Source organism: Crocodylus siamensis, chromosome 3 (genome assembly GCF_052110815.1).
Source record: "Crocodylus siamensis isolate JL-2025a chromosome 3, ASM5211081v1, whole genome shotgun sequence".
Lineage (NCBI taxonomy): Eukaryota > Metazoa > Chordata > Crocodylia > Crocodylidae > Crocodylus > Crocodylus siamensis.
Window position 1 is genome coordinate 215,117,868 of NC_143397.1, and position 13,347 is coordinate 215,131,214.

The 13,347-nt window shown below is 43.9% G+C and overlaps 1 protein-coding gene across 4 annotated transcripts in view; it reads left to right on the plus strand.

Annotated features, from left to right (window-relative positions):
* Positions 1-13,347, plus strand: part of NECAB1 (N-terminal EF-hand calcium binding protein 1) — a 136,039-nt gene that overhangs the window by 75,247 nt on the left and 47,445 nt on the right. For all 4 annotated transcript variants that reach the window (XM_090040296.1, XM_090040295.1, XM_090040294.1 and 1 more), the window contains exon 5: positions 4,598-4,695. In XM_090040296.1, coding sequence (XP_089896422.1) covers positions 4,598-4,695 — 98 coding nt within the window. The remainder of the gene's footprint in view (positions 1-4,597; positions 4,696-13,347) is intronic.

The following is a 13,347-nucleotide window of genomic DNA, read 5'->3' on the forward strand; positions in this document are numbered from 1 at the left end:
AGAAGTTACACATGAACCAGTTTAAGTGATCAGGATCTGGTTTAAACCTGTAACAGAAGTTTAGTGCACATAAATCGCTTTCAAAATGATCAAAAACTAGTTTAAGATAAGCCTGGTTAGATGTAGTATCAGACTTAACTGATTTAAGTCAAACCGGTTTATGGAACTTCTGACCCAGTTCCCTTCCTGGTTCAAGTTAACTCAGACCCCCAGCATCCCAGGATGCTTTGCAGCCCTGGGATATACTGCCTGCTCCAGTGGAGCAGGGTCTGCCTCGCTGTTCAGCTCCTTAGCCTGCTTCCTGCCTATGTCCATCAGCCCACTGGGGTGGGGGGCAGGGGAACAGACCCCCAGACCTCCTAGCCATAGTCTACACAGCACATGGGGGGAGGGAAAGCCCCTGTGGTGGGGGCTTTTCAGGCACTGGGAGCCCTTTCCCCACCCTTTCCCAGCTGCTGATTGCTTCAGTGGCCACCACAGGTGGGATGAAGGAGTCCACCAGGCTAAGTGCCTCCCTATGCAGCCTGGCATGGGGGCACTGGGGAGCTCCTGTCTTGAGGAGCAGAGGGAAATTCCTCTGCTCCCTTGCGTTAGTTTTGCCTCAGACCCACAACACCGGCTGGGGAGGAGCAGGAGAATATCCATCCACTCCCTGGGTTAGTCCTGAAACTCACAGCAGCTAGGGCAAGGGGCTGAGGAGGGGAAGAATTCCCATCAGCTCCCTGGGGCTGCCCAGGGCTGGGGGACCCTGGGCTGGGGTGGAGAGAAAGGCAGGGGCTCCAGTGCCCCCATGCTGGGCTGCATGGGCAGGCACAAGGTCACAGGACTCCTCTTTCTCTCCGGGGGCAGGGCTGAATACCCCTCAACTCCCGAGGGTTGCCTGGGTTGGGGAACCCAGGCAGGGGAAACGACCTGAGGGGGAGGCTCCCCAATATGGGCCAGCACCCGGACGAGGGGCTTCTTAACCTCCTGTGTGGGGACAGCAGGGGTTTGGGGACACTCGGCTGGTAATGGCCAGGAGTCTGGGAAATGTGCTGTAGCGCCCCCCAAGCTACTGGCGTAGGTCAGTGCAGGCCTTCCCCTGCCTTTCCCAATTGAAAACTGAATGTCAGTTCAGCTGACTATTGGTTTAACTTACACATCTTAGAGGAAGCTCAGGTTTTTTCATAGTTTCATAGTTTCTAGGGTCGGAAGGGAGTAGATCATCTGAGTAGATCATCTAGTCCGACCCCTTGCCATGGCAGGAAAGAGTGCTGCGGTCAAATGACCCCAGCAAGGTGTTCATCTAACCTCCTCTTAAAGACCCCCAGGGTAGGAGCCAGCACCACTTCTCTTGGAAGTTGGTTCCAGATCCTAGCCGCCCTGACTGTGAAGGAGCATCTCCTGATATCTAGCCTAAACCTACCCTCTGCCAGCTTGTGACCGTTATTCCTGGTCACTCCTGGCAGTGCTCGGGGGAACAGGGACTTCCCCAGTGCCTTCTGATCCCCCCTGACTAGTTTGTAGCAGGCCACAAGATCCCCCCTCAGCCTTCTCTTGTGGAGGCTGAACAGGTTCAGGTTCTGTAGCCTTTCCTTATAAGGCCTTTCCTCCTGCCCCCTGATCATACGAGTGGCCCTCCTCTGGACCCTCTCCATGTTGTCCACATCCCTCTTGAAGTGCAGCGCCCAGAACTGGACGCAGTACTCCAGCTGCGGCCTAACCAGTGCTGCATAGAGGGGGAGGATCACCTCTTTGGACCTGCTTTTTGACTGCCTGTAGTTAACCAGAATGTTAACTTACAGTATATTCTATTATTTTTATGAATAATAATTCAAATAAGCTAATTCTAAGGATAATTACATTCAGTCACCAGCTTCACCCAGACCTTATGCTTCAGTGACTCTGATGATTCTTTGCTAAGCTATTCCTGCCCATGAAGAAAAATCTGTGTGGTGATTCACTAGTTTTTATAATTCATGTGACTTCTTTTCTCATCCTGCTTCTGAATTTCTCACAGTCTCTTTCATCACTCTTCTTCTGATCAGCCAAGATAGCAAATATCTGCTTTTTCCTTTTATTTCATATTTAATGCATTCTGAATTCGGACACAGCCTTAAAACGTGAAATATGTGCTAGTTCATAATCTATTTCTACTCTGTCTCACTCCCATATTTTGCTCCATGTACTCCATTCTCTGTCAAAGCTGGTCATTTCTCCTGATTTAAGCTTAAATTCACACCATGTGATTTTTTTTTTTCTAAACTCAAACTTCATGAAGGCAAAATTACTGCTTTTCTGTATCCTTCTCTCACTCGTATTAGATCTAGGACAGCATAACTGGGTGCATCTACACGAGATGCTTACTGCACATTAACCTAATAACACTATGGAATAGCATGGCAGTTAAAAACCGGGCTTATAGCCTACTGCACACATTATTAGGCTAATGTGCAGTAAGCGTCATAAAATAACCATGCACTGGTGCTACTGTGCAGTAACTGTAGTTACTGTGCATTTAGTTAGTACTTTATTAAGCAAATACTAAACCAAATGTGTAGCATCTAAGGTGCATTAATGACCTCAGTGGAATTACTCTCAAGTTGCAGTAGTGTGAGCAGGGTCAGAATTGAGCCAGTCGTTACTAATCTTTATAATTACAGTGCTCTCTTCTTATGATGGGACTCTTCAGAGCAAAGTACTCTGAAATAAAGAGATCTTGTTATAAAGTGGATAGCTATAAGGGGATGTCATGAAACAGTATCATTTCAGAAAGCTGTAAAAGAAAGCCTTGTGAACATGGGCTAAATAATCTTGATACCACTGTCAATTAGGGCATATATACACATGCTTTTCTGTCCCACAATGCACCGGAGAGCCGCTGCTTAGATCCATACGCAAGCTAAAGTGAACTGCGCTGCACTGTGTGCAGATGTATAAGCAGCAAAATGGGCGTCAACGGACAGGAAATGGTGGCGATGCACTTTTGAACTAAAGCACCTCTGATGTGTTTTAGTTCAAAAACGCACTGCTGCTGTTTTCTCAGTGCTGACGTGCATTTTTACACTTATACAACTTCAAGCATCACAGCTGACATGTATAAAAATGCCCTCTAGGTCTGCTGTATAGTATATTTTAGGATTTAGAAATAGGTCTTTGTGGGCAGGTCTAAATGTTCATTAATTTGCTTTTCCTAATGTGCATTAAATTCGATACGTGCAATGTGAGGCTGCCCTATTGCGCCTTTTTAGTGACACTTAATGCACAGTAAAATAGGATCCTGAGCATTCAAGTGTACATGCAGATATGCCCTGTGTTTAACACCATTAGCAGTATGCAGTCTACACATTCTCTGAATCCTTTTTCCAACTAAAAATAATAACAGTGCCCAAAAGCGATGGCTTAACTGAGAACTCATGAAAAAAAACCCTCTCAACTCAAAAGACATAGAAATCTATGAATCTATGAATGAATCTATGAAATCTGGTTAATCTGCAGATGTGGGTGTCCTCATTTGATCCAATGCTGTTGTCACTTAGTGACTTGAGTGAAATTACTTCTGATTTATAACAGTATAAATAATATCAGATTCAGGACTAATATGTAAGGTGACCATAGTTCCCTAATTTCAGGTTGGAATGCCTCACTCTGGTGCACACAGCTGTCTCTGAGCTCCAGTCTCTATGTTATATAAAGTATGTTAATAATAATTGCTCTAGAATTCAGAGAACTCAATACATCAATATCTCAATTCTCCTGATAATTTTTTATAACTTTAGAGATTAGTTTTGCGGTAGCAATGAAAGTCAACTTAAAAAGAATAATAAACATCATATAGGTAAATCCGGTATCTTTTATTAGACCAACTCAGTTGGAAACATTTTTCTTAGGAACCTACAACCTACACCCCTAAAATATTATTTAGAGCACTTTTCATCCATAGATCTCAAAGCACTTTTAAAAGGCACATACACCAAAAAAATTTCCAACTAAAAATCGAAGATAAGTATATAAAGATGCTATTGGCTGTAAAGGACACACTGAGTATGAGCAAAAATGTCAGTACATACTGTATCTCTAGATCGGGGCGGGCAATTATTTCAGGCGGAGGGCCTCTTACTGAGTTTCAGCAGGCCATCAAGGGCCGCATGACAGGCATTCAGGGGTAGATATATATTAATTTTCTAAATCTTTTATTTCATAGACATCAGGGCTGGAAGGGACCTCGGGAGATCATCGAGTCCAGCCCCCTGCCCAGGGGCCCTGCAGGCCGGATAGTATGGCCTGGTAGGCCGCATCTGGCCCACGGGCCACATTTTGCCCACCCCTGCTCTAGATTCACAGTCTCTGCCCTATCCACTTCATTTTGCCAGCTATCTCCACTGAGCACACAGTGCTGCTAAAAACAATTTCATAAGTTTCTTTTGTTAATAAAATGGAACTTCATGGGAAGGTTCAGTCATTTCTTTCCATTCTGAAAGGGAGTCTTCCAGAAGAATTTATTTTTTCATTATACTCAAAACAAGGACAGGTATTTGCTTCATATATTTTGCTAGATGGGTCTAAACTAAAATCTTACGTGAAACATCATTTGAGTTGTGTTTTCTTCTTCTTTCAGAATATTTTTCCCAGCACTTAGGAGAGTATGAAAATGTGCTCTCTGCCTTAGAAGACCTTAATGTTTCCATACTGAAAGCGATGGACAAAACAAAGAAAGTAGGCAGAATTTATATTTTCTATACAATATTTTGCTTGAGTCTCTACTGTGATTGTGTTGCTCTAGATATTTGATTATTCTGGTATAATTAGTTATACATTTTTATTGTTTTTTTATTAAACTATATGAGGAACAGGCTTGCCAAAATCAAAGCATTAATGTCTTGGGTGCAGAGATTTTACAGTTTCACTATATACCAAATTACTTTTGTGAATGAACCAGTATTATGGTCTTCTGCTCCTAGTAGCATAAATAGCCTTCCATGTTCCATTCAGAATTCAGAGGGGGTCGTGAGTCATTCCAGAAAAAAAGATGAAGTCGCATGAAGCTAATTGCTTGGCAATAGAATTTAGATTAGCACTGATAGAACTAATATAATTTCAAGAACTAGTTTCTAAGATGTGCTGAAGACTACCATTTACATTATATGTTCATAGATAGACAGTAAGAACTGCTATGATCAAGTCTGTCCTCTTAGAATTTTACCCAATAATGTCTCCATCCCGTCCATGGCAGCATTACATAGAAAAGAGAACTGACAGACTTCTCATCACTTGCATAATTACAGAATGTTGTTTCCACTTTTAGGGTTGTACAAATAATTGATTTTTCCCCATTTGTGCCTCAAACCAAATGAATTTTAAAAAATCAGTTTGGATGGAATTAAAACTTTTTTTGCTTTTGTTTTTCTCAGTGAAATGAAAAACCCAAAAGTTTCATTTTGGGTTGAGTGAAACATTTTGTTTGATCCGTCCTAAAGAGTTTAATTTCCATTTGAGGCATTTTTAACAATGAAATGATAGTGCTAATGGGTACTGCACTATTGGCTTGTCTCAGTTTCTTCTGTTTACACAGGAAAAAGTAATTATTCAATGGATGGGAACCCAAGCATGCACGTCCCAGATGGGTGCATTAACCACTGGAGTGCAGAGTCACTCTCACTTTCTGTCTGGCCAGAAGTATACCCTAAAACATAAAGTATACCCTGCAAAATGGAACACTTTTCAACAAGACTAATTGAGAGCAACTCAAGCAGAAAAGAAAACTGAACCTGGGTCTCCCAAATCTTGATCCTGATCCCTAGGCTTTTGGGAAAGGATCATTACCAGCGGCATAATTTTGTGAATCTAGCCCTGAAAACAAAATTCAGCCAGTACTCTGAGGACAATCAAAGTAGCCTTTTTTAATTCATAAGATATTTGTTGAAAAAAAACAACTCATCCAGTCCTAGTCAAGATGTCATCTTTTGCATCAAGGCTTCTATAGGATTACATTAGATAGACAGATAGATAGATTAGATATTTAAATGAACTATGAAACAAAAATACCCTGGCAAGCTTTTATGTATTTAGAGCTTGATCCAGTGGGGTGCTGAACATCTTGTGGTTGCTTTTTATCTCACAATGAAATCAATACGAGCTATGGACACTTAACACCCTCACAGACTGAGCCCATAACGAATAACTGAATTTAGTCTTGCTATCAGTACACCTAAAATAAACTGGTAATTAGCCACATACGGAACAGTGCTAAAAGGAAGAAAATCTCATTTGATAATCATGGACGTAGGAAGAATGTTGTATTTAAGAATTACATTGAAAGTTAACTACATAGGAGTAGTACAGCGGTTGTGAAGCCAGCATTACATTTACTTAAAACAAACAGGAGTATTTGGTTTACTAATAAATGTTATGTTTGGCTTCCTAAGCAATCCAATTAGAAACACTACTGCAGTTGTCCAAAACATTATCTTGCTGACTTCAGAGCCATGGTTGGTGCTTTATCCCTTCTGTGAGGATATAAAGATTGACAGTCCTCTTCAAATTTGACAAGACAAGAGCCTAGAAATGTTGCAAAAATGGTTTAAAAGATTAACTCCAATTCGTAGGTGATGGATTTGAACATAGTCAAACAAACGCTATGCTCATTATTCACAGAGATTTTAAAGGAGTGCCTGCTACCAAGAATTCATCACACACTGGCAGCTTTTACATTAATTTTAGAAGAATGCAAATTCTGAATTCACACTTACTGGTGTTTACGTCAGAAATACAGTTCTGCAAGCTATACTCATCCAGGTCAGGAAGCAGAGGCATATTGTGTGACCTGCCTACCCAACCAAAGCACTCGATTCCAAATTTTAAACATTTCTAGCATCACTACCTACAAACGGTTTGGGAAGAAGCCAAAGGCTGGGATACATGCCACCTCCTAATACTCAAATAATTTGAGTGTTATTAAAATCATAGTAAACCACGATTTCAGAAAAAAGAGTTTAGAAAGAAAGAAAGCAAGATAAATCTGAGGAGACTTTCAAAGGCATGAATGTCATGTAGGTCTTTTCCTGCTAATCTGGTTCTAACTTCTCTATAAAGAAAACAAATAGGAATGAACCAGTTTTTAATATAAACCTCTTCCTCCAAGGTAAAACATAATAAAAGTGTCTTCACGCTTTCACATACAATTAAAGCTGAAAAGCAATGGGAACAGAGAGCTCTGTAGTGCGTTCTTTGGGGTTTCTATAATATGGTATCAAACTCTTTTCAGACTGCTCTACTTGGGCAATATGGGAGATGAAGGGTCCATTCCTAAGAGGTGCCAAGAGCCCTCAACTCCTCCAAACATTGTGGAGACTTAAAGAACCTCAGCAACTCAGAGCCAGGCCCTAAAACAGCTTCCCATTTTCTAGGATGGTAGGCATCCATTCCAACTGGAAACTCATTCAGTTATGACTTCAGCTGTTTATTTCAAGCAATAAGCAATTTGTTGCTTCATGCACTCAATCCACAGAATTTGACGCCAGATAAACAGTTACAGACAACCCCCTATGACCTCCCCGGAATTGAAGGGTCTTTACTTGATGGGTGTTTTACATGACAGACTACAGGATCAGGCCACTAGAAAAACTGTTCAACCTCAGTTGTCAAGGTAACCAAGTAGAGGAGTAAAAATGTCAGTTTTCAATGGGAAAGTAACACTAGATCAGCATATCAGAAATTCTAAAATTCTAACTGGTGAATGTTTTTCAGTCCCTTATTCAGAATGTCAACTAACTGAAGTGAGTTTGAATGAGTCCAAATATCTGGATTTCCCATATAATTCCTTGTTTAGTTTTCCGGCACATTTTAAAGCTAAATTTGGCAACATCAGAATGAGTGAAAATGATTCATGTGCATAAATATAAAAATGTATTACTTTGACATGCCCCAAAGAATCACAGTAAAAGTGTTTTGACTGTATATTTTGCCTTGTTTCCTGAACCACATCATCAGTGGGTACATCTACATGTGTGCATTTACTGCACAGTAACTGAAATTACTGTGCAGCATGGGTATGTGTCTACATGTGCATGCCCATACTGCACAAGAAATATGTCGACTTATGCTGACTTGAGAGTAAATTTAATATATGCATCATGCAAGTATCAAATTTATGTCCAAATACTTACTGTGCAGTAATGCACGTGTAAATGCCTTCCTGTGCAGTAACAGTGTGTGCATGGAAGGACTTGGAACTAACTTGAGTCCCAAGTCAGTCCGCACACAGCGTTAATGCACTTTAACTTCTGCACATGTAGATGCCGGCCTATTCCTGCTTACTGCTCAGTAACTTACTGAACAGTAAATTTAAGCCAGCATAAATGTGCGTGTAGGCATGCCCACTTTCACTTTAGTGAACAGATGCCTGGTTTAAGTTTGCAAATATTCTCTGCCTGTAGAATTCTGCCGCCTTTAGTCAGGCAGGACTTCAAATGAGGTTGATGTGAAATTTGCTTGACTTAAAACTGCAGGAGTTAAGCCAGAATTAAAAAGCTGTGTGCATCAACCAAGCATATTTCCAATTATACATATTTTTCTTGTGGTGGTAGACACCAAAGGGGTAAAAGGTGGGGTCAGGATCAGACTCCTACCAAGTAATTTCTGTGTAGCTTCATTGCAGCAATGTAGCTATACGTTTACATGTTCACTTTTTTATTCAAATATAGTTTGAGTGCTTCATAGAACATGGCCCACTATGAAGAGAGAGAAATCAGATAAGAAAAATGTATAAAGCATAAAGGACAAAGTAGTAGTAAAATATGACAAAAAAAACGCATATGAGATTATCAGCAAAAATGTAGAATGATCAAGAAGTCAACAGAGGACAGAAAAAGTCTTAAGAGAAACTGTGTCACGTTTACATATGGGGTACTTCTAAACAATTTTGATACCTTTTGAGCTGAGAAAGGAGTGAGATGGTAAAAAAAGAGTATGATACTGATGCAGAATGCAGTAATATCAAAAGAGAGATCAATGAGCTAAAGTAATTCTATTAGCTAAAGATGAATGAAGGATTGACCTGGGAGATGACCTGGTGAAGGGGCTGCGGGTGCTCGACCACCTGGGCGACAGTGATCATTGCCTGCTGGAATTCACCATCCAGTGCAAGGTGGCAAAGGCCTGCAGCAAGGCAGCAGCCCTAGATTTCAGGAGGGCAAACTTCAATGAGCTAAGGAGACTAGTCAGGGAAGCACTGAGGTCCCAGAGGGGAGGGGAGCCAGGTGTTCAAGGAGAGTGGTCGCTCCTTAAGGAGACGATCCTCCAAGCCCAAAGGGAAGTAATCCCAACATGGATCAAAGGGAGCAGGAGGGCATACAAGACCCCATGGCTCACCAAAAGCATCCGGGAATGTCTCGTACGTAAAAGGGAGGCGTACACCCAATGGAAAGGAGGGGACATCACCAAGGATGACTATACTGCAGTTGCTCGGGGATGTAGGGGGGCAGTCAGGAAGGCCAAGGCAGAGATGGAACTGGGACTAGCTTCCCGGATCAAGGACAATAAGAAGTCCTTCTTTAAATACATAAGGGGTAAAAAGAAGGTTCCGGGTAATGTGGGGCCCCTGCAGGATACGTTAGGAAATTTGGTCGTCACACCAGATGACAAAGCCAACATATTTAACGATTTCTTTGCCTGCATCTTCCTAAGCAGGGACCGGATCAGTCACCCCCCCGCTAGACCCCCCTTAGGCCCCAGGGAAGGCACACCTAGGCCAAGGGTTAGTGAGGAACTAGTTAGGGAGCTTCTGGAGGGACTGGACGTATTCAAGTCAGCCGGTCCAGACGATCTCCACCCTAGAGTACTAAAGGAATTGGCTGAGGTCATTGCAGGACCCCTAGCACAGCTTTACGAGCACTCATGGTGCTCTGGTGTGGTGCCAGAGTACCAGAAGAGGGCCAACATGGTTCCCATCTTCAAAAAGGGTAAGAAGGAGGACCCAGGAAGCTATAGGCCAGTTAGTCTTACCTCAATCCTAGGCAAGCTGTTTGAGAAAATTATTCTGGCACACATCCATGAGGGGCCAGCAGGGGATTTCATGCTTAGGGGCAACCAACACGGGTTCATCAGTGGCAGGTCCTGTCAGACCAACCTGGTGGCCTTCTATGATCAGATCACCAAATCATTAAATGCAGGGGTGGCAGTGGACATAGTCTTCCTGGACTTTTGGAAGGCCTTAGACACTGCCTCTAACCCTGTTCTCATTAAGAAACTGGGGGACTGTGGTGTTGACACCCACACAGTCAATTGGGTCGCCAACTGGCTGGTGGGCCGCACCCAGAGAGTGGTGGCGGATGGGTCATTTTCAACCTGGAGGGATGTGGGCAGTGGGGTTCCACAGGGCTCAGTCCTTGGGCCCGCACTGTTCAACATCTTCATCAGTGACTTGGACGAGGGGGTAAAAAGCACCCTGTTCAAATTTGCTAATGACACCAAGATGTGGGGGGATGTGGGCACTCTAGAAGGGAGAAATAGGCTACAATCAGACCTAGACAGGTTACAAGGGTGGGAGGATGAGAATAGGATGGGATTCAACACTGACAAGTGCAAAGTGATGCACCTGGGGGGCGAACAACCGGCACCATACCTACAGGCTGGGGAACTCCCCTCTTGTCAGCACGGAGGCGGAAAAGGATCTGGGGGTCATCATTGACTCCAAGATGAACATGGGCCGGCAGTGTGGGGAAGCAGTCAGGAAGGCCAACTGTCCCTTGTCATGCATCCCCACATGCATCTCGAGCAGGTCCAAGGAGGTGATCCTCCCGCTCTATGCGGCACTGGTCAGGCCGCAGTTGGAGTACTGCGTCCAGTTCTGGGCACCGCACTTCAAGAGGGATGTGGACAACATGGAGAGAGTCCAGAGGAGGGCCACTCGCATGATCAGGGGCAGCAGGCCAGACCCTATGAGGAGAGGCTATGGGACCTGAACCTGTTCAGCCTCCACAAGAGAAGGCTGAGGGGGGATCTAGTGGCATGTTACAAACTAGTCAGGGGGGATCAGAAGGCACTGGGGAGTCCCTGTTCCCCCGAGCACTGCCAGGAGTGACCAAGAATAACGGTCACAAGCTGACAGAGAGTAGATTCAGGCTAGATATCAGGAGGCGCTACTTCACAGTCAGGGTGGCTAGGATCTGGAACCAACTTCCAAGAGAAGTGGTGCTGGCTCCTACCCTTGGGGTCCTTAAGAGGAGGTTAGATATACACCTTGCTGGTGTCATTTGACCCCAGTAATCTTTCCTGCCATGGCAAGGGGTCAGACTAGATGATCTACTCAGGTCCCTTCCAACCCTAGAAACTATGAAACTATGAATAGAACTGGATAGTGTCTGTCCAATAATATTAGATGGAATGACAAGGGGGAATTTTGAATGCAGTTGCATTAAAATGGTTACAGAATCAGGTGAATTGGCAGTGAGCTAGAGAATGTGTATCTCTCCAAGGTTTTAGGTTTGTTTGCATGCTTGTTTGCTTCTGTAGCTTCACTTTATTAAGATATGCAAGTTTCTTAATACACATGGGTGCAGAAAGCCTTGTCCACAAGGTACTATTTGAATGAAGAAAATCCAAGGTAGGAAAAGTCTTAATTTTGTATTAGACAGATTGAAAGAGTCATAACCATCATGAATACAGCTTTACCTATTCTATCAACCTCACATTTTTTAAACAAAAATGCTCAGCCATTTAAAAGAGATACCGCTGTATTTTTCTATATTCCAAATGACTCATTTGATTCTAGAATGAATCTTAATAAATATCAGGAGACTTGTAGCACTTGCATCATGAGCTATATATCAAAGGCAAGTAGAGAAGTGCATCACATACACTTCCAGCAGAAAGGGCATGTCTATATCATGTTGGTCTGTTCTAGGGACCAGGAAACATATCCTACCCACCCACTCCCAAATCAGCTTTCACTGAAAAAGTGTCACATAGCTGTTTTGTGGTGTGCCTTTAGGGCAAGTCCACCACCTCTGTCAAGCTCTCAGTACTGACTACTTCTTAGAGGAGCAATGGGCATACACAGTGCCACTCACAGAGCCACCGTGGTTACATGAAATTTTTCAGCATCTGGGCTAGGGACAGACATTCAAAAAGCCTGTGCCTGTATTGATTCAGCCTTTGCAGATTAGTTTAACCAGCCTAGATTGAATTAGTTTGCAACTAAGACATACCCTCTGGACTGAGGAAATGCAGGCACATGCCTGCCGTGGCTTAGGCTAGAAGATGGGGACTGCTAGAGCAGCCCTCCCTTCCTTCCCTTCTACAGTGCTGACCTGGGGGGTGGGGGGATGGGGGGCATGGCCAGGCTTGATAGGACGTTCTGATTAAGGAGGGGTGTAAACCCCAACCCTGCCTGCACTTTCCCAGGCTTTTCCCTGCTCGCTGCTCAAAGGACAGGAGTCTTGCCAGCCCCCAGCCCCAGGCTAGCACTCTAAGGCAAAGGGGGAGTGTGCAGTGCATGCATCTGTTGATGATACTAAGCTTCTGAATCTCTTTCTCCCTGCTTCTTTATACTGTCTGCAAACCTAACAGGCAAGGGGGGCAGCAGGGAGCTGATTACACAGCATTTATCAGCCCATCAGCAAAACAAAAGCCTCGCTCATTAGTTCAAGCTCTTCTTAAACAGCTTTTTCCAAGGAAGGAACAGAGGGACATTACCAACTGACCTGTTGATTAGCTCCAAAAAGCCCTAAGCGGGTACTGTTCTGTCTGCCTGTCCCAGTGAAATTGGAGATACACACACCTCTAAGTATTAGTTAACATACCACATGCCTAGGGTTCATGAGGCTGGAGTCTGTGCTGTGGGAGATGGAAGGGGTGGATGAGATCTCTGCTTGAGCAGCAGGGAGGGGAGGTGGGAGAAGCCAGGCAGACACTGTTGTGCCTGCAGTCTCCACTGGAGCTGTTATGGACCAGAGGGGTGGGACCAGCTCTGTTCTCTGGAGCAGACAGAACATCCCAGCCCAGAGTTGCAGAGCATCTGGGATGCTGGGGGACTCTGGTTTAATTTAAACCAAGAAGGGGTCTGAGACAGACATTGCATAAACCAGTTTGACTCAAATCAGTTAAGTCTGATACAGGTTTTCCTTCATTTATGTGGTACATGTATTTCCAAAGAATGGCGCATAAATCGAATTTGCATAAAGCAAACCCATTTAATAATATAACAAATAAGGATAGGTTCCCATGGTGGTGAGGGAGGGAGGGAATGAGGCTGGGGCTGGGGAAGGGAAGGGGGGACTGGTGCCGCTTCCAGGGCTGCATGAGGGAACAAAGCAGAGGGAACAGAGCGGCAGTCACACCAACCCCGGCTGCAGTGGCCCCAGGAGTGGC